Source organism: Phlebotomus argentipes, unplaced genomic scaffold, assembly GCF_947086385.1.
Source record: "Phlebotomus argentipes unplaced genomic scaffold, Phlebotomus argentipes genome assembly contig_5, whole genome shotgun sequence".
NCBI lineage: Eukaryota > Metazoa > Arthropoda > Insecta > Diptera > Psychodidae > Phlebotomus > Phlebotomus argentipes.
This window is the reverse complement of record NW_026776165.1, coordinates 13,415,077-13,436,344: the sequence shown is the minus strand read 5'-3', so window position 1 is coordinate 13,436,344 and position 21,268 is coordinate 13,415,077. Positions and strand designations below refer to the sequence as shown.

Sequence of the window (21,268 nt, the reverse complement as noted above, 5' to 3'; positions counted from 1 at the left end):
AATAATCAAATTCTGAAAATAATAATAAAAATTAAATATTTTCCCAAGTAAAATTGCAAAATAATCAAACGTAAAAAATTATCAAAGAATAATTTTTTTTTTTTTCAAAGTAAAGTTGAAAAAATTTAAATTTTGAATAAAAAATAATCAATTTTTAATGAAATATTAAGAAAAAATCAAAAAATATTTTAAAAAAATCAAATCTTAATTAAATATTCAGAAAATAATCAGAATTTTGTATGAAATAATCAAAATTTGAGCAACAATCAGAAATAATCGAAAAAATGATTGAATAATCACAAAGTCAATGGTCTCAACTTGCGAGTGACTTTCCCCTTGTTTTCACTGCTTATGGTGAAAACACAGCCTTTTGCTCATACCATCTCGGCTCGGTCCCGTCAGATTCCCTTCAGAATTTTGGTCTGCAGATCAACTTTTGGCGCCTTCACACAATCTGATTTTCTCCACAATTATGGCTCATTCCACTGTGCAACACTTTTCTGCCCTTTTTTGAAGTGTGGATTTTCTGATTCCTTGAGTCATCAGCTTTTCAACGGTACCTTCCTTTTTTCTCTAGACCCTCAAGTTTTCCTTTTAGAGCCTATTTTCCATTTTCCACTATTTTCACCCACTTTGCCGCACTTATGTGCTCATATCTCGCCCAATTTTCCACTGATTTTCCTCAAAATAGGCTCAAATGATAGCTATTGAAATTACCTACTACTTTGTAAAACATTGTGAGTGTTTTAGATCACTCCTTGTTGGTCAAAAATGATCTTTTGTGAACCACTAGGTAAAAAATTCACCGGGTTTTTTACCACTTTTTTCTAAATATCTCCGAAACGAAGAAACTTTTATGTTGGATTATTTTTCCTATGTGTAGAACACTTCAGGGGATGCATTTCCCTCATACATGCCGAAGTGATATTTCTTCTCTATCTGCTGGAAAAACGAGGTTTTTCCTCGACAAGTTTTGCTTTTTTATGCTACGCGCTAAAAAATTGCGCTAAAAAATTGAAAGAAGGTAGATTTTGCTGTTTACGCACTCATTTAGATAATGATAATGCTTAGATGTTAAAACAAAAGAGAAATAAGGCCAATATCTCGACTTTTTAGCTATTTTACGTGGATTTTTTGTGTTTTTTATGGAGTTGTTATCCATTAAGACAACAAGTCAAACTCAAATTCAGCGCGGGTTGCCCAACGTGAAATCTGCAGCCACACACTTGACATAAAAATGTCGTGAGCAGGAAGGAAAATATACGATTCGCGTGGGGAAGAAAGAGACGTTCGTGAACAAATTACAAATGACAAATGCTGTGTTTTCACTGCTTAGAAACCCTTAAAACAGGATAAATGCTACAGTGCGAATGCATTTGATAGTGAAAGCATTTATTAGTTGATTTCCATCTCAATATACTTCAATTAAAATTCCCTCAAATTAGCATACACAAGTCTCTCTCCCTCAGTTACTGCACTCGAAGATTTCTTGCTCTCTGTAACATATGTTGTCGGATCGGCGATGGAGTGTTGCAGGGCCGGGTGAGGTCTAGTTGCGCTTCTTGCCCTCGCACGTGGCCGACTGTGGCAGGTCGCACTGGAAGCGCGGGGCGTTCCAGTGGTAGTTGCTGGGGCAGCTCATGATGAAGGGCGATCCACCGATGCAGATGTAGTACTTGGAGCAGTCCTCGGGATAGGGGAAGAACTTCTGGTCACCTGTGCAGTCTGGCAGGGGTTCATCCTCGTCGGGCTCCTCGAAATCGGGCACATCCTCGACGTTGTTGTCACCCTTCTCGTAGCAGAAGGCATTTCCAGGGAAGTCACACTGGTTGTTGATGTAGTCCCAGTGGACACCGGGCGCACAGTGGTGCTGGTAGGGAATTCCATTGGCGCAGATGTAGTATTTCTCACAGTGTGTCGTATCGGCGATGAAGTACACACTATCGTAGCCGTAGCAGCGAATTGGACTGCCGTTGTTTGGAGGGATCTGTCGAGAGCAAGAGAATGGGATTTATGACAATTTCCCCGAAAGCACAGCGTCCGGACGTACACTAGGACTCTCTCCGCACTGCACTTGATGGGCCCAATTGCACACCCTCAGACGGGGATCGTAGCGAAGTCCTCCGTGGCACTTCTTCACCGACGTCTTGCCGTGATCGCACACGATGAAGGATGTGCAATCGAAGGGATCGGCCAGCATTGTTCCGTGAGCCTCGTGTGTGCACACCGCGGTGAACAACTCCATCTTCCGTTCCAGCGTCATAGGTTCTGGCGCTTGGGAAGCTTGGCCCAGCGCCAGGAGGACGCAAAGTGCGCCAAAGCGTAGCATCTCGATCAACTGTGGTTTCTTTCTTGCACAAAAGACTCAAGGCACTGTCAAAGCACTGTTGAACTAAATTGCTGAGATGCGCCCTTCTCACGTGGCCTTTATACGTCTCCCCAGACAGCCCGAGAGCTGCCCCAGACGCTATATGCTATCAGTATCAACCTTGACAGAGAAAATGAAAGCAAACATGCCGATTTTTAAAAGCATTTTCGCGGATTTTTCACCACGATAACCATCGCGCATTCTAGTGATAGCGTCACCAATAGTGCTCTGCCATCGGAAGTATTTTTTTTATGAAGATCAATGGAAGCACTTTGCGTCATCTTTTCTTCCTTGATTGCTGTGTGTTTGGGTGCGGAAGAATTTCGCCACAATCGCAGCAAAATACGCAAAAGTCAAGGAATGTTGAGTGCACTTTGAGTGTACATTACGCTATTTTGGGAAGAAGATAAGAATTTCAACCACCCAATAATTGAAGAAATACATGAAAATTCAATAATTTTCCAAGATAATTATAATAGCCGCAATAGACACCAGTTTTCTTGAACGCCATTATATTTATTCTGCCTCTTACTATATACAACGCCCCTGGTGGCCAACATTCCCAACACCCTTCCCTCCTTAATAAATTCTGATTCCAATTTAATTCATTTCTAATTGAGATTTAAAATTAATGAAGAATAGCTATGATTACACTTATTTATTACAAAAATAGCTAAAAAGTCGAGATATTGGCCTTTTTTCTCTTTTGTTTTAACATCTAAGCATTATCATCATCAAAATGAGTGCGTAAACAGCAAAATATACCTTCTTTCAATTTTTTAGCGGGTGCGCGTTGTATAAAAAAGCAAAACTTGTCGAGGAAAAACCTCGTTTTTCCGGCAGATAGAGAAGAAATATCACTTCAGCATGTATGCGGGGAAATGCATCCCCTGAAGTGCTCTAAACACAGGAAAAATAATCCAACATAAAAGTTTCTTCGTTTCGGAGATATTTAGAAAAAAGTGGTAAAAAAAACCGGCGAATTTTTTACCTAGTGGTTCACAAAAGATCATTTTTGACCAACAAGGAGTGATCTAAAACACTCACAATGTTTTACAAAGTAGTAGGTAATTTCAATATCTATGTTTTGAGCCTAATTTGAGGAAAATCAGTGGAAAATTGAGCGAGATATGAGCACATAAGTGCGGCAAAGTGGGTGAAAATAGGGGAAAATGGAAAATAGGCTCTAAAAGGAAAACTTGAGGGTCTAGGGAAAAAAGGAAGGTACCGTTGAAAAGCTGATGACTCAAGGAATCAGAAAATCCACACTTCAAAAAAGGGCAGAAAAGTGTTGCACAGTGTTATTCAATCATTTTTTCGATTATTTCTGATTGTTGCTCAAATTTTGATTATTTCATACAAAATTCTGATTATTTTCTGAATATTTAATTAAGATTTGATTTTTTTTTTAAAATATTTTTTGATTTTTTCTTAATATTTCATTAAAAATTGATTATTTTTTATTCAAAATTTGAATTTTTTCAACTTTACTTTGAAAAAAAAAAATTATTCTTTGATAATTTTTTACGTTTGATTATTTTGCAATTTTACTTGGGAAAATATTTAATTTTTATTATTATTTTCAGAATTTGATTATTGAGATATTAGGGGTAAGTGGGGCAGCTTCAGATTCAAAATGCTGTTCCAACTTTAGGATTTTTTCTTGAAAAATCGGCTGAATATATTGAAATGATCACAACGCTCAAATAAACTCTCGTCTATTGAGCTTCAGAAAATGCCTTTCATTGGGCATTAAAACTGATCCTTTTTCCTCTAAAGGAGAATGAAAATAATATTGCAATTTATCTGAAACTGCCCCGCACGGGGATGTTTCGGATTGCTCTGGGGCAGTTTCAGATTTTCACTTATATTTACCATAAATTCCATTGTGGAATTGTGAATCGCGGGCAAATGATCACTTTGATATCTCTTCTACGCACTGACACTGTTTAATTCCCTAAAAATCGCCTTTAAAGTAATATTTTCGCGACTTTTCTGGACCCTTGCACGGACTGTCAAAATGTCTGAGCGAAAAGCAAGTTGCCCGTCATTTTTCCTGTGTCGCAACGCCACCATGCGTGAGTGGTGGCAACTTCAGTGCCACCACAAATCAAATCAGTGCAAATCAGTGTTTTTCGCGTGTATTTTCTCACTTTTCCACTAAGAAGTCGTTTAACGTGATGAAGCAATGCAGCACAGAACGGCACTTTGTGAAAAATCTTCAATATTTGCCACAAGAAAATTTCGACCGTGATGTTGCGTCATTCTGTCAGAGCGCGCTGTTGTCAGTCCGTGGCGATCCGAAACTGCCCCGTGTGCAGTGTTTGTGCATTTTCCACCACCCACTGAAAAGGCCGTGCCAAGGAGGAAAAGTTCGGGCACATTTAGAATCTCTACTTAACTCTCAATAACCTTTGATTGTGTTTCACGCGAATTGTGGCTTTTTTAATGGAGAAAACACGCAATCAATTCGGCAGCAAAATTCTAGTTTGTGAGTGATTTTCAATTTTCACTTATTTTATCTAAACAGTAAAGGCAATCCTGTGCAAATTTTCGTCAATTGTAGTCCTTAAGGACTACAAACATTGTGTGAAGACCAGGAATTTATTCATGTAAAAATCTCTGAGAAAATTAAGAAATCTGAACTGCCCCAATCTGAAGCTGCCCCATTTACCCCTATGCGTAATTTTACTTGGGAATTTTTTTTGATTATTTTTTTTTACAAAATATGATTCATTTTCAAAATTTACTTGAGAAAATATTCTTTTTTTATATTTTTTCATTCAATATTTGGTTATTTTGATTTTTTGTCATTTTATTTGGGAAAATAATAATTTTTATTTGAGAAAATATTCTTTTTTTTTGCCTATTTAATACAGTATTTGCTTATTTTGATTTATTTTTGTGATTTAACTCGGGAAAATAATCTTTTTTGATTATTTATTCAATATTAGATTTTTTTTCTTCAATTTTAGTTGAGAAAATAATCATTTTTGGGTTTTTTTAAATCATTTAAATCATAATTTGATTATTTTGATTTATTTTCTCCAATTTTATTTGGGAAAATAATCATTTTTTGATTATTTTACTCAAATAATCGATTATTTGATTAGAGAACATTAAGTTTCCTCAAAAATCGCCCTGTGATTTGCCCCTTGAGTGAAAATCAAGTTTTTTTTTCTCGGAAAAATATATTCTAACAATTCTACACACTTCCGCCTCTGCTCACTGTACTTCCAGGACATCTGATGGATCATCAGAGAGTAAGAAGCGCTGATCTTTGGGCGCTCTGTAGTTGAACTGATCAATTCTTGGGTGTTTCTTCACGATATTGTGAAAAGCATCCGCCAATCTAAGACATTCCTCAACGGAGAGCTGAAAGGAGCGCAGTGTGGGATCAAGATCAGCCTCCCTGAATACCTGCTCCGTCAGCTGCTCCCTCACGTCCTCCGGAAAGAGATTGCCGATGCCACGACGGATGTACTTCTGTCTCATCGAGAAGATGTGCCGCACGACTTTCTCCACCAGATCGAAAGGTAGCTGAGTCTTGGGCACCTTCAGTGGCACAATCGTCACCACGGCCACATTGACATCTGGTGGGGGCACGAAAGCGCGCCCCGGGATGATGAACTTGAGGAAGGGCACCGTCCAAATCTGTGACATCACTGACAATCTGCAGCGCTGGTTGTCTAGTATGGGCGCTGTGATGCGCTCACCCACTTCCTGCTGGAACGTGAGAGTCATGCCAGCACGCCCGGACGCCCAGGCGCCCCTCCTGAGGCTCACATCCTTGAGCCAGTTGATGAGGAGTCGCGTCGAGATGGCGAACGGGAGGTTTCCGATGAGATGAATCGGTGCTCTCGCGCCCTCCCACTCTGTGACCGGAACATCTGCGAATGCCAACTCTGTGGGATACTTCAGGATGTCATCGCGCACGATACTGACTTCAACATGTCCCTGGGTAGCCTCCTGAAGCAACTCCAGTGTCGGCAGAAAGCGCCTGTCCTTCTCCACCAACACCAGCCGCTTCGGACACCTCCGTATGATAGATCTGGTGATTCCTCCGGGTCCTGGACCCACTTCCAACACAGTGTTACCATCAAGCTTCCCCGCTGCCCTCACAATCTTGTCCGAGAGACGCTCGTCCATGAGAAAGTTCTGCGAGAGCTGCTTTATTGCCTGCAAGCGATACAGCTTCACCAAGTCCCGGATTGTGGGCAGTGGCGGAAGGCGTAGGACTCTCTTAGCAGCTACAGACATGACTAGTTCTCCTTCAGCACCTTCGCTGGCTCCTCGAAATCGTCCAGGAACTTCTCCTGCTTCACAGCGAGCATGGAATAGGCGTAGATGGCAATGCACGTGCCTCCGAGACTCAGTGCCGTGATGAGGTTGTTCTTGCGTGTCTTTTTCAACTTCTGCACTCTCTCGAGGTTCTGCTGCTCAATCAATCGCATAAAATCCACTTGGGTCGGCCTCAGTTGCCTCTTTGGGTCGGAGTATTTCACCTTTGGCTGCTCACCAGACATGGTTATGGTCACGACTGCCCGCAACCCGGCTGGCGTGATTCCCATTATCATTGCAGTACTCGCAATTTGGGACGAAAGACGCGCGCGCTATTGAAGGTTGAAAAACAGTAAAACTCTTGATTTTACACAACTGATTTCACAATAAATAAAATAAGACATCGCATGAATTGTGTAAAATGTATAATAATTGATAATCTCCCCAAAATTCATAGCAAATTGAATGAATGAATGAATGAATAGTGGGTTTATTGTGACTTAGCATGAGAGCATTGAGTAGCATTATACAGTTGCTTGTCTTATTTATATAACAGTTTTGAATTTGTCTTTCTTAACAGTTTTTCCTTCTTCACTGTATCTAATTTTAACAGTCTTGTAAGCAGTAGCGTTTTACAGTATACATTAGGAAATATTCAATAGATTTATGCGGGGACAATCTACCTGCCCAAAACATTCCTTGATTTTTCGTTCCTCTTCCTGTTTTTACGGCTTATTTTCTTCGAGATTTTTAGAAAACAGAGCCAAAGGCTCTCTATCTACGATGAACTTAACACACCCTAACACCCCGAACAGACTGGGCTTTTTACATTGATTACACGAGCCCGGGACTTTTTTACGCCCTTGATGCAGATGGATTGGACGCAGCGGATAGCGAAATCATTGGACGGATTGGCGGACTATCCGATGTTGGATGTTTTTTGGACGATGTAGAAGTATCATGCTGATTTATGAATGATGTTGAGGTGCTGACGCGATCATATTCAATCGATGATGACCTTCTTTGATCCATTTGTTCCTGATAATCGATTGAAACTGGCGGAGAAAACGCACTGGAGGAATTGAATAATAAGATGAATCGTCCAGATTCAATTCAACGTCGCTCATTTTAGCCTTTTTAGCCAAGTTCCGTGAATTCTTCGACGTTCCTGGTATCGCGTGGTCAAAAACTCTGTCCGGAAGATCTGCAAATTCTTCCAGCATCTTGTCTAGCTTCACTCTTTTCTTCGCCTTCCGATTTCGTGTCGGTTTTCACGCCAAAAGAGGTCTTGAGGAAGTCACAGTGGCGGAACCATTTCCAGACCTTCGGCTTCACTTCTTTTGGGTGATTCTCGACATCTTCGAGGTCTTCAGCTCCATCGCCGCTGCGTCCAGTGATTTTGGTTTTGATGCGCAACGTTCTCATTGTCTCATTGTATTTCTTTTTTATATACTTTATTTGTTTTTTTAGAAATTCCTTAGAGACTTTGAGCTCCTCAGCCACGCGCTGGATGGTTTTCTCCCGATCCAGCCTGTAGTTCTTCTGACTAATATCATGAAGAACTACATTATCTCTCATTGCGTATAGATTGGATAAATTGTTTCCATTATAGACTTGAATTTTTCGATCGGAAAGAAATTTGCTTATGAAGTTCAACATTTTTCCTTTGATTTCAATTTTTATAAGTTCTCTTAAGATTCCAGTCTTCCAAACTTGATCATATGCCTTGCTTATATCAAAAAATATGGCATAGAGATGTTTTTTTTTTATTTTTGAATGCAACATGGATATCGTTAGTCAATTGAATTAAATTATCATTAGTAGTTCTGCCTCGTCTAAAGCCTGCTTGAAATTGAGATAAAATTTTGTATTCTTCTAGGTAGAAAATTAGTCGCTTATTTATAATTCTTTCGAGAATTTTTGATAGACAAGAAGTTCTTGAAATTGGTTCGGTAATTGGATGGATCTGAGTTACATTTACCAGGCTTTCAAAATTGGTTTAACCCAAGCAGTTTTCCAAGATTCTGGGAAATACGCTCCATCATATATTTCATTATATGTTTGAAGCAGAATATCCAGACCCTTTTCACTTAGATTTTTAATAAAGGCATAATGAATTTCATCTGGTCCCGGAAAGGATCCTGATACTTCCTTGATGACATTCTTCAGTTCTTGTATGGTGATTTCCTGGTTATATATGTTATATTGAGATCATTATTTGTTTGATGAGGAAGTGTGAAATTATTTTCTATTAGAGTTTTGGTAAGTTTAAACTCACTATTGTAGTAATTGTCAGAAGAATTCAGGGAGAAAGTTTGGGCAAAAATATTGGCTATTTCTTTAGAGTTGTCAATTATGTTACCATTGATTTTGAGTATTTTAACTTCATTCTGGTTTATTTTTCTATTAAATATATTGATTTTATTCCAGATTTCTTTCAAACTAGTTTCGCTATTAATTGAGGATATGTACTTGTCAAAATTATCCCTCCTGGAGCTTCGTAACAATTTTTGGATTTCTGCTTTGAGTTCTTTGTATTTTGCTAAGGTGGTCGAATTTTGTGTTCTCCTAAATGATCTATAAAGTCTTTTCCTTGTTTTTATTTTCATACGAAGTTCTTTAGTCAACCATGGTAGAGGTTTCTTAATTGATGGTTTTGATTTAGGACAGTTATTATTGGCAATATTGATTAGTTGGGTGCAAAATTGTTGATATGTATTTTTAAAGGAATCTTGGTCAATATTTATAAGGTAGGAGTCTGTGTAAAATTTTTCCCAATTGCACTTATCAAGTTTCCAATTAGGGAGTTTGGAGTCGGCATTCTGGAGGGAATTGAAATTTAATAAAAGAGGTATGTGATCACTACTAAGAGGTTTTTCGTAAGTTTGAAAATTTATAAGGTTTGCTAACGAAGCTGAACAGAGAGCAATATCTATGCAAGATGTTTTCCCATTGTGCCATATATTGGTTGGTTCGCCATTATTCAATACTACTAAATCATGGTCGTATATTAATTTTTCTAATTTATCGCCTCGACTATCAGAAGTTTGATCACCCCAGATAGGATTTTTGGCGTTAAAATCTCCTACTATTAAAAATGGTTGAGGAAGTCTTAATATAAGACCCTCCAGACTTTTGATAATTTCTCTATTATATTGAGGTGGTAAATAAATTGTACATAGATAAAAGGTTGTAGGACTGTTGAGCTTAATAACAATGACTTGCAAAGGGCAATTGGTATTAATTAGTTCATATTCAAATTCTTCTTTAACAGCTATAAGGACGCCTCCACTGCTTATATTTCCATCATAATAATTCTTGTGTTCGATATTGTAATTTTTGAGAATAGGATAATTAAAATCATTTAATCTAGTTTCTTGAATACAAATAAAATTTGGTTCGAGTTCATTGATAAGTATTTTTAAATCTTCATTAATGTTTATAAAATCCATTTATATTCCAATTAAGGAGATTGTATTGCTTTACTTTATTTCCGAAAACTAACATTGTCCCTGTTTGGGTCAATGTTTTGTAAATCGGACAAAGGTTCATCTTCTGACATGCTTTCATCTTCATTATTTGAGCTGGGCAAGACCCTCTGGTTATTATCTTGTTGAGTATTGTTGGTATTATTTACTGTTCTTATGTTGTTTTTTGGTACGCAGCAAAATTTAACACACATCCGTTCAGTATGCCAACCCAGTAGCCGCAAATTGAATTGGTTGGCAAGCTGGCTCACCGGGTTGCTGCACTGGCTGTCCAACTGGCATGCTAGTGTCCCAAATCTACCGTCTCCTTCGCACAGAGTGCTCAGTCTCAGCTGTTTTGCGTAGTTTGTTTTTATTTCGCTCGCCATTCCAGCGAGAGTGCACGCAAAGGCGCTTCAAGAGGATTTCCCAGACACTTTTCTCACCATCCCAATGGCCATATTGGAGTGTGTGGCGTGAATTTAGGTGGAAAAGTGTCTGCTGGTGCGATTGTGAGTGCAAAGGCTGTGTTCAAGTGTCGTGAAGAGTGAACAAAGGAAGTTACAAGTGGCACTGTGCGATTTTCTTTGTTGTGTTCAACTCGTCCCCCTTTCGCCCAATCATCTCCAGTGTTTGTGTTCACAATCCGTCTGTCTTCTTGGCCAGAAGTGCGACGAGGGGATTTCGATAGGGATTCGATTTGGAGGAGAGTGTCTCTGAACAAGCTGTGAAATGCCCTTTTACTCGAAAGACTGGCGAGATCCAGGCGAGGCTTGGGTGAAAACGGACGAAGGATGGGAAAAGCTGAAGGTGCTGGAGTGTGGCAAGCGGAAAAGGTGAGCCAGAGACCTTAAAATGGCACACACATAAGTCATCCACATTGGCGAAAAAGCCACACTTTCACTGGCAGTCGCAGAAAAGTGCCTCCGTGGCGCTGGAGAGTGTCCGAAGCGCGCCTTTGTTCGAAAAAATCGAAGCAGGCTCTGAGCTGAGGACCACTTTTTAGGACAAGGTTACGCTCAGATTCCTCACGAAGAGAGGCGAACAAAACAGAAATGTCCTCAAGCGAAACTTTGCACATATGTCGCAAGAGTTCAACTTGCGAATGGTATTAAATAACTGCGATTGCATTTTCATCGTTCAGTTGCATAATATAAAATAAACAATTCTCAAACACTCTCTTCTCATCGCGAGCTCTAGATTTCCGTAATATTTAATCAGTGAAAGGTCACATTTGACAAAGCGTGAATCTGCTTTTCTTCTCCCCCTTGTTTTTTTTTTTCACTCTCAGCTGTGTGGAATTTTTGAGCCACAGAGAAAAGTTGTGTGTCTTATATATTTTGCTGTGAAGGTGGAAAAGTGAAATAAATAAGAAAATAAAGAAGAAATTCCAACTTTTATATAATTGCTCAAGAAGCGTAACAAATTTTTTTTTTTACTCCATCTTATTTATATATTATGCACACAGTGATTTGCAATGGTAAAAATGATGACAGTCTTTAGATTTGCGCAAATAAAATGGAAAATTATTCAAGGAAGTGTCGAAATAAAATGGGTCAAATTTTGCATTTAGATAGAAAATCACATTTTCAGATCTAAATTTAAGTTTTCTAGCCTAAGAAATATTGGTTTACGATTTTTTTTAATTACCATTTTGAAGATTTTCAACCAATTAATTTCACAATTGATTTGTTTTTGCCATCAGCAAAGCGATTTCAAGATTTCGCTTCAATATTGCTGCAAAATTTGCCAAATTTATCTTAAAAAGCCTTCAAATCGTCCGTTAAAGTGTAAATATTGCAAAGTATTTATTATTTTGTAAATATTTTAGCTGATTTTATCGACATTTATTAGAATTTTTGACTAAAATATAGCAAAATTAAAGGAAAATCTGAAAATATTAATTTTCAAAGTCGATTTTTAATGGTTTTTGAGTCGATTTTATACAAAAAATCAACTTTTCATACTTCAATTCAAGTTTTCTTTAAAGTTTTTCAAGTGAAAAAATTAAAAAGATATGAAAAATATTCATTTAAAGTCTTGAAAAACATTTTAGAATAATTCTGAACATCTCAAATTATTTTCTGAATGCGTTTCAGTGCAATTTTTGAGACATTTTTCTTGGCATAAAATAATTAATATTTGACTCTTTTTTCCCATTTGTGCTTTTGAGATAAAAAAGAATTTTTTCTATTGTCTCATAAGATACAAATCTTAAAATTCTTGTACAGAAAGAACAAATAAAAAGCTTTTCAAAAATAACATAAGACGAAAACTATAATAAATCGACTTTTCATAGTTTTCCATTCACCCATCGATATATAAATTTCTCCATTTCACTTAAGAAGAGGAAATGTTAGCGTAATTGCTCATAAATTTTATGGTAGATTTCTCAATGTCTGGATATTTTCTCAATTACAACCGCAAAAATGTCTATATATAATTGCCTTTAAGAGGAAAAAGTGTAATTTCAAAAAAGAAGATCAAATTTATTGGCATTTTTATTGCTGATTTTCACACACCATCAGCAAAAGCTATAAGCAAATAAAGTTGATTTTCTCTTTCACAAAATGATCAGAGTGTTTAATGGATGTTTTCCTTGATTTAATTTAAATATTAAAAATAGCCTTGATGAGCTTCTCTCTTCTCACCCTCTCAATTCATGGCAATGTGCAGGAGATTCTATTTTTGTCCTGTTCTCACCGACAGATGCAGCAGCGAGTGCAGCAACTCATCAGAAGTGTGCGACACAGAGAATTGGTGAGTTGGATCTTACGTTGGTAATTTAATTAAGGCATAAATTATTTGGGCCATTTTTACTTTTTGATGCAAAAATTCCATATTTTCATTGATTCATCAAAATTGTCCAGAAATGTCACTCAACGATGTCCAATACGAACTTTACACAAAACCAAGGTAACTAAGGTGTTTTCTAAGACACTTGATTGATCCTTGAACACCATTTACCACATTATGGAACCCTTGAATGCTAAATAATATGCAAACGTAATTAGAACCATTTTCCTGCCATGCATCGATAAGAAATTACAGATTTTCTGGACATTATAATAAGAAATTGACTAAAAATCAACACTTTCTTAAGAGTAAAATGCTGTAATTTTCACATCTACATGATTGTTCCTAGGCGATTAACTTAACCTCTTATTCCAAAACTTCATAGAAAACCTGTGAACAAGATTTGGTCTGCGCTTGAGCGGGAGAAATGAAGAAATGATGAGAAAAGCGTTAAACATTAGCTAAAAACATACAAAAAGCAATTTAACAAGTGCAAATCAAGGCGTTCTATAATGTAAATGTCTTCTAAACATTCCAAACTCATGATTTAATGTGGTTATCCCAGTAATTTTCATGTTTTTTACAAGGATTTAGAGCAGGCTAAGCAGTGTCCTAACTTAATTTTCGCTGTTCTTTTGCGCACATTTCTCTGCATTTTGCAATATCTCGGGTTCGAATTGAGATATCGCCATGATCTCAACGCCATTTGAAAGATCATTAAATTCTAATTATCTTTTGTCTTAAGGTAAATGTCTCTAAAATTGAAAGAAATACCGAATTTTGAGCACCAAAAGGAAAAATGGCCACAATTTCATAGGTGTCCTAATCTAATTTTCGCTACTGTATATCACTTTGGGGTGTGTGTATTTTTGGGTGCAGGAGTGAGTCTGAAGCAGAGATTCCACCTCACTGTCACATCACACTCAAGTGCACACGTGAGATCGCTGGATTCAATGCCCTCGGCGAGGCTGTGCGCCGCCTTGACTTCCGGAGTGCCGTGAAGGATCGCAAGCGCTTCCAGTACATCTGTGCACTGCTGCGGATGCTGGTGGCGCACAAGGGCATCGCCAGTCTTCCTGGTGGGGCGCAGCGCCTGCTGCTGCAGATGGTGGAGGAGGTCGCGTGTCACGGTGAGTCCACCTTTTGTCACTTCTTATCACAAATGGACAGATGGCCGATAACAGGTGTCTCATTGGTGGACAATTAAGATTATAGATTTCAGCAGGATGACTCATAATGTGGGGTCATTGTAAAGTGAATGATTCACCACAGTTTGTGCCATGGCAATGAGAGTGAAAAAGCTATTGCAAAAAGCAGTTCTTTTTCCAAGACTTTCAATTAGTTATTTAGTTTAGATTTCCTTTTGACTCTTATTGAGCGATGTAAGGAGGATTTTAGACGATGTTCTAGTCAAAATTTATAGACTTAGGAGTAAGTGGGGCAGTTTCAGATTCAAAATGCTGTTTCAACTTTAGGATTTTTTCTTGAAAAATCAGCTGAATATATTGAAATAATCACAACGCTTAAATAAACTCTCGTCTATTGAGCTTTAGAAAATGCCTTTCATTGGGCATTAAAACTGATCGTTTTTCCTCTAAAGGAGTGTTGCAGCTTGGGAATTACCTTTAAATAAGACGAGGATATTAGAGATCCGAGCCGCTTCGCCGATTCAGAGGAGTCCGTGATATTGATTAATTTAATTATTGCTTGTTTAACACTGAATTAATTACACTCAAATTGACAAGACTAAAACTAACGATGTGATCACTGTGGTGACCAGGAAGAGAGTGAACGATCCCGTTCCCGGGCACGTTTCCGGGAAGATTTGTCCCAACAAGGAGAATGAAAATAATATTGTAATTTATCTGAAAATGCCCCGCACGGGGGCAGTTTCGGATTGCTGTGGGGCAGTTCTAGATTTTCACTTATATTTACCATAAATTCCATTGTGGAATTGTTGAATCGCGGGCAAATGATCACTTTGATATCTATTCTACACACTAAAACTGTTTAATTCCCTAAAAATCGCCTTTAAAGTACTATTTTCGCGACTTTTCTCGACACTTTTGCACGAAATGTCAAAATTTCTGAGCCAAAAGCAAATTGCCCGTCATTTTTCCTGTATCGCAACGCCACCATGCGTGAGTGGTGGCAACTTGACGCAAAATGTGCTTCTCGAAATTTCTGCTCTAATCAGTGATTTTCGCGTATATTTTCTCACTTTTCAACTAAGAAGTCGTTTAACGTGATGAAGCAATGCAGCACAAAACAGCACTTTGTGAAAAACCTTCAATATTTTCCACAAGAATATTTCGACCGTGATGTTGCGTCAGACTGTCAGAGCGCGCTGTTGTCAGTCAGAAAGAATCTATATCTGTCCCATTGGGTGGTTTTTGTGCATTTTCCACCACCCACTGAAAGGGCCGTGCCAAGGAGGAAAAGTTCGGGCATATTTAGAATCTCTACTTAACTCTCAATAACCTTTGATTGTGTTTCACGCGAATTGTGGCTTTTTTAATGGAGAAAACACGCAATCAATTCGGCAGCAAAATTCTCGTCAATTTTCACTTATTTTATCTAAACAGTCAAGGCAAATCCTGTGCAAATTTTCGTCAATTGTAGTCCCTTAAGGACTACAAACTCTGGAAAATCTCTGAGAAAATTAAGAAATCTGAAACTGCCCCATTTACCCCTTTATCCAGGGATTGTGGGAGTGTAAAATTCTTCCCAAGAAATCCTTTAAGGGAATTCAAAAGATGACAAATAGCAGTTATCTTCCCTTTTTCTCTCCAATTCAGTGAGCGATAGTCAGCAGAATCTCAATGTGCTGCGCGCACTGGTGATGCAGCTGCAAGAAATCATCTACCAGGAGAATCAGAAGTGCTGGGGAAAGCCGTTGGGCAGTCAGAGTCTGTGGAAGGGACATGTGGAGACGATTCAGCGTATTCAGCACATTGCCGATGAGATTCGCATCAGTGGTCCAGGGCCTGAAATTCTTCCGAAGCTGCACGATTTGCCGGAGGAGTGCGTGCGTGAGATTCTGCTGCGTCTGTCTGACTACAGAGATCTCGAGGCCTCATCGGCGGCTTGGAGTCTGATGTCCGCCCTGGTGGCGGAGCAGCGTGTCTGGCGTGAGCTGACGTGCTTCCACTTCACGTCTGAGCAGATGCAGGTGTTGCTGGAGAAGGAAGGCTTCCTGCAGGAGGACGGCTCGAAGGATTGGAAGAAGATCTACCACGCTCTGAGGAAGTGAGTGTAACGAGAGAGTGTGTGTGTGTGTGTGTGTTTGTGAGGGAGTAAAGGTGGCCGTGGTGCAGTCGATAGAGAGCCAGACTGAGGACATCACGGTCGTGTGTTCGATCCCCATCACTTGCAAATGATCGAACACAACAGATGCGAATAATATTAAGCCTTTCAATGGCAAATATAAAAATTCCAGCCCAAATAAGGTTGCTGTTAAATGTTCCAACTGAAGTAGAAACTTCTGTGGAAGTGTATTTCGCATCTGTCCTTACTTATAGATGGGCACACTACCAGACTGGTTTTTTTTTTTTTTATTCCCCTCCCCACCATAATAAGTCTGTAGTCGGTGATGACTATATAGACACATAGACACATATATCATAAAAAAATAATAATATAACAGGTACAGCAAACGAACATTTAATAACTATATCACATGAGTCTATCCTGCTACTCGTGACTACGCAGAAAGTTCGTTATACTAATCAGTGGGCTCAGGATGCCTCTCTCCAGGGCCATCGCCAGGATATCCCGCACACACTTGCTCCTGCAAATCGCAGCACAGCTCCTTACTATTTCTTCTCTATTTCGAGCAAATCTCGGACACACAAATAGTATATGATCCACATCCTCATGGGTACTACAGATGTCACACAGGGGGCTCTCCACAATAGCAAATCTAAACAGGTGGCTTTTAAGTCGATAGTGGTTAGCAATTATTCGGTTTATCATTACTATTTTCCATCTACTAAGATTATGCAATTTGTGATACCATGGCTTTTTACTACACTTGGGGATTATTGAGTGACATAATCTACCTCTGGTTTCCACCCTCCAAGCGAACTCCCACTGAATGGATATCATCCTTTCAATTGCGCAGTATGCGTCTTCTATCCTGAGGAATTTTACCTCGTTACTCGGCGCAGTGGCCCCCAGTTTGGCCAGTTCATCCACCCTTTCATTGCCCACAACTCCAACATGCGCCGGCACCCAAACGAAATCCACTGATATTCCCAGCACGCTCAGTTCTTCAACGCATCTAAATATTTCAGTGATCACATCAGGACGATCAGGAGGCCTATAATGCTTCAAGGCCTGTAAGGACGATAATGAGTCGGTCATGATCACGAGTCTAGAGCGATCACAGTCACAATTTATGGCCCAGGTGAGAGCCATTCGGATTAATTAGAGGAGCAGGCACTAATAGCTCGCCATTCACCATGATTCAGCGATTCATCCCAAATCGCGGCTCCGACTCCATTCGCCAATTTTGACCCATCTGTGTATATTACGTGGAAATCCTGGCCTTCGAATCTACATATCGTGTCTCTGGCATACATGCTTCCGTACAGCGCCCACAAATCTTTAGGCACCCTTCTACCAGACTGATGTCGCTTGTAAATAGCGATATCTCGTCTGCAAACACGCCCAAGGCCAAGCTCTGCTAGTCTGTGTGCATTTGACTGGCTCACTTTGAAAGCCTTGCCCCCTCTGAGTGGGAAAAAATCAGAGGATAACCGGGGGGGAGAGGGACGACATAAATAAAATAAGAAGATATTGTTACGATCTAGGGGAGGGGGGTTTCCACACACTCCCTTCAATCGCGCCCGCCACCAGGGGATAGGCACAAAGACGGTTCTTCGGTATGAAGAGGCTTTTATTTCGCGGCTGGTCGATGTACAACAACCTCACACGTGGCGTCTCTTCGGCGCACTCCGGGTCCTGTTGTGAGCCTCACGAGAGGATCCAGCCTTGAATCGGACGAACCGGGTGGCAGCGAGTGAGAACGAGGGGCTGGGGGCAAGGGGCTCAAGAAGCCTCTCGTCGCCACGCCGCCTCCTCTGTTTCTCTTGTCGGATAAACCGCCTTAGCGCCGCGGTTAGCGCGACGTCTTCCTTTCCTCGTCCTCGACGCAGGATCCTCTAGAGTCCTCGAACTCTGTTTCCTTGCGATCCTTGGATAGATGGCACAAAAACGGGCGATTTGCTGGTGGTGTGTCCACCTCCAGAAATCGCAACACACTGACTCTCGCTCGTCGTGACAGGCCTTTAGAAAGACCGTTGCTTAACGGTGGATGTTATTCTGTGAGGGCTAATAAAGCCCCACAGCACAGGAAAACACGTTTTGACGCGTGGTTGCTTAGGGCAAATAATTGAATTGGGAGGGCTTTTGCAAGCCACTGAGCCAATATCAATCTCGCCGCAGAGCGAAGTCACTCAATGCATTCTCCAGCGGCTGTTTATGTGGGGTGCAAAGATGTTGTGGTGACGAATTTTAGTTTCAGTTGTGAAACTCTGTTGAGCAGCCGCTACTACTCCCCCCTCGGATCGTAACAATACAGCGTGGGCACTAATTATAGCTCCACTGTAGGTAGTCTGGGGCAAAAACAAAAAATATCAAATATGGCGTTTGATTGCCTATCCATAGCCAAAACAAAACCCCCAATATGAGGCCCCTCCGCCGGATCCTAGGGATTCTAGGGAACTTTATCACTTTCTGGCCTGGCACTAATTATAGATCCACTTGGGAAATTTCACTATATCTCAGTGAAAAAAAATCGGAAAATTCTGAAAATCATAAGGATCCTTCATTTTGAGCCCAGAAACCATTTACCGTCGCCACACCCCGCCTCGGTCCTCCTTGGACCCCACTGTTAAAGGTCTTTGCCTTGCATAACATGATCACCCAATATGGCTCCTCCGCAATGGGGCGGGGGGCCCAATGCCCATAAACTGCTTCATAGGGCAAGACTGCCTTTTGAGCATAATTGAGCTATCTGACCCCGATACCATCCTTGAATCCTGGCCTTAAGCACTTCTTCCAGGGTCTTTTTCTGCTTCTAAGAGCCCAAACCACCCCAAACCCCGAACCACCCCCAATGAAATGGGACGAAAAGTTCTTATGACACTTCTAGGAAACCCGTGGACCCTAGATCCGGGGGCGGGTAGCGCCTCGGAGGGAGCGCCTTAACGTAGAACGAGAGCCAGTTGAAATTCAATGAAAAACCATACAATTTTAGGTGGTTTTCGAATGGGTCTCATTCCACGGTGTGGCGCTCCCTTCGAGGCGCTACCCATCCCCGGATCGAGGGTCCTCGGGTTTCCTAGAGGTGTCCTAAGAACTTTTCGCCCCATTTCATTGGGCGAAATGACTAGTTAGCTTTGGGTGTCTTGGCCCTTAAATGGGAAAATTTCCTGGGGATGCATAAAAGGGCCCGTCAGATGGCCTTGGATGCCGTGGAGCAAGATTTCTTGTACCATCACCCCCATTTCTAATCTAATCTCTAATCTTGTGAGGGAGTAATTGTGGATTGTCTTGCAGAGCGCATGGTCTTCGGGAGGATCTTCAGTATGCGGAAATACTGTCACTGTGCAGATTCTGTCGGTGCCTCTTCTGGCCTTCGGCCGGGCATCCATGCATCGCCGATCAGTGCCCGGACTTCAGGGCGCGCCTCAAGGAAGCGGGATGCCTGATTGAGTCACAGCCTGTGCCGCCGGCGCAGTTTCTCAAGTACTTCTCGCTGTAATGAGGAACACTTCCAGTGTCCGTCACACCCTCAATAAGTGAAATCCCGGATGGTAGATTTAATTTTACGGGTGTATTTAATTGTTGTGTCCTTCTATAAGTATTAAGACTAGACAGAGAGAGAGAGAGAGAGAGAGAGAGTGTGAGTCAGTCATTCCCTGGAGAGCCGCAAATGCGATGCCGATGGTAAATTTCGACGGGTGAATGGAAAACTATAAAAAGTCTTAAGTATTTTTGAAAAGCTCTTTATTTGTTCTTCCTGTACAAAAATTTTAAGATTTCTATCTTATGAAGCAATAGAAAAAAAATCTTATTTTATCTAAAAAGCACAAATGGAGAAAAAAAATTGTCATGTTTTGCGAATTAAAAGTCAAATTTTCATTGTTTACGCTGAAGAATTTTCTCACAAGAAAAATGTCTCAAAAATTGCAGTCAAACGCATAAAACGCCTTTTCAGAAAATAATTATAGATGTTCAGAATTATTCTAAAATGTTTTTTAGGCTTTAAATGAAATATTTATCATATCTTTTAAATTTTTTCACTTGAAAACATTAAGAAAAAGTTCAATTGAAGTATGAAAAGTTGATTTTTTGTATAAAATCGACTCAAAAACCATTAAAAATTGACTTTGGAAAGTAATATTTTCAGATTTTCTATTAATTTTGCCATATTTTAGTCAAAAATTTCAATAAATACCGATAAAATCAACTAAAATATTCACAAAATAATAAATACAGAGCAATATTTGCATTTTAACGGACGATTTGAAGGCGTTTTGATGGTAAATTTGGCAAATTTCGCAGCGATATTGAAGCCTAAATTTTGAACTCACTTTGCTGAAAAATTGCGTTTTTGACTTTTTCATAGTTTTCGACTCACCCGTCGATTTGCACTTTCATTATAGAAAAAATATATTAATTGATTTTGCCGTCCAAGAAAAAAAAGAAAACGTTTAAGAAATGTCACAATAACACTGATAAATGATTCTAATATACCAAAATTTATCACTGCCAGAAATTATTAAAGATTTCATTGAAGTCTGGATCAACGAAAAGTGTAAGAAAAATATTGTTAATGCTTGTTCGTTAGAAGTGGAATTCTTAAAATCAATGTTGAATAAAATATGGGGAAAAATTGTTAATAGATTGCATGAGAAAATATCAAATTACCTTCTAATTCATCCTTTCTTGACACACAATTTACCGTCGGCACTGCATTAATATTATTTAAGCATGTTTAAGGAGTTTTAAATGGAACTGAAAAACAAAAATGCACTGAAATCAAAAAAAAGGGTGGTTCTGGTTCTCAGACCGTGAGGAAGACAGAAAGACAGAGAGAGAAAAACGGGGTGAAATGGGGACCAAATGCGCCCTAATTGAAGAAGAAAAAAAGGAATTCTCAGCAGATTGCGAGATTAATTGTGGATTAATGAGTTTTAATGAGCTAACATTCACTATATTTCGTCTTTAGATGATATAAGATATTGAAATTCTCAATTATTTGGATCATTCTGAGTGAATCTCAAATGATACACAAACCAACACACAATTTCGTGGGAAAAAATACCTAATTCGTTGTGATAATTGA

General features: G+C 39.6%; 4 protein-coding genes across 4 annotated transcripts; 1 reads left to right on the top strand and 3 right to left on the bottom strand.

Annotated features, from left to right (window-relative positions):
* Positions 1 to 1,418: 1,418 nt before the first annotated feature.
* Positions 1,419 to 2,329, bottom strand: LOC132256093 (protein obstructor-E-like). The gene is made up of 2 exons (XM_059752277.1): positions 2,051 to 2,329; positions 1,419 to 1,987 (listed from the first exon to the last, which is right to left on the bottom strand). Exons 1-2 carry the CDS (start codon positions 2,327 to 2,329, stop codon positions 1,550 to 1,552), a joined length of 717 nt encoding a protein of 238 aa, XP_059608260.1. The 3' UTR covers positions 1,419 to 1,549.
* Positions 2,330 to 5,531: 3,202 nt separating this feature from the next.
* Positions 5,532 to 6,628, bottom strand: LOC132265642 (dimethyladenosine transferase 1, mitochondrial). Its single transcript, XM_059766382.1, has one exon. The coding sequence runs from the start codon at positions 6,626 to 6,628 to the stop codon at positions 5,594 to 5,596; it is 1,035 nt and encodes a 344-aa protein (XP_059622365.1). The 3' UTR covers positions 5,532 to 5,593.
* Positions 6,629 to 6,630: 2 nt separating this feature from the next.
* On the bottom strand, positions 6,631 to 6,960 carry LOC132265643 (cytochrome c oxidase assembly factor 3, mitochondrial). Its single transcript, XM_059766383.1, has one exon. The coding sequence runs from the start codon at positions 6,943 to 6,945 to the stop codon at positions 6,631 to 6,633; it is 315 nt and encodes a 104-aa protein (XP_059622366.1). The 5' UTR covers positions 6,946 to 6,960.
* Positions 6,961 to 10,433: 3,473 nt separating this feature from the next.
* LOC132255512 (F-box only protein 32) lies at positions 10,434 to 20,747 on the top strand. The gene is made up of 5 exons (XM_059751585.1): positions 10,434 to 10,952; positions 12,826 to 12,876; positions 13,795 to 14,042; positions 15,711 to 16,161; positions 19,477 to 20,747. The coding sequence occupies exons 1-5, from the start codon at positions 10,849 to 10,851 to the stop codon at positions 19,679 to 19,681; spliced, it is 1,059 nt and encodes a 352-aa protein (XP_059607568.1). The 5' UTR covers positions 10,434 to 10,848; the 3' UTR covers positions 19,682 to 20,747.
* Positions 20,748 to 21,268: the final 521 nt, after the last annotated feature.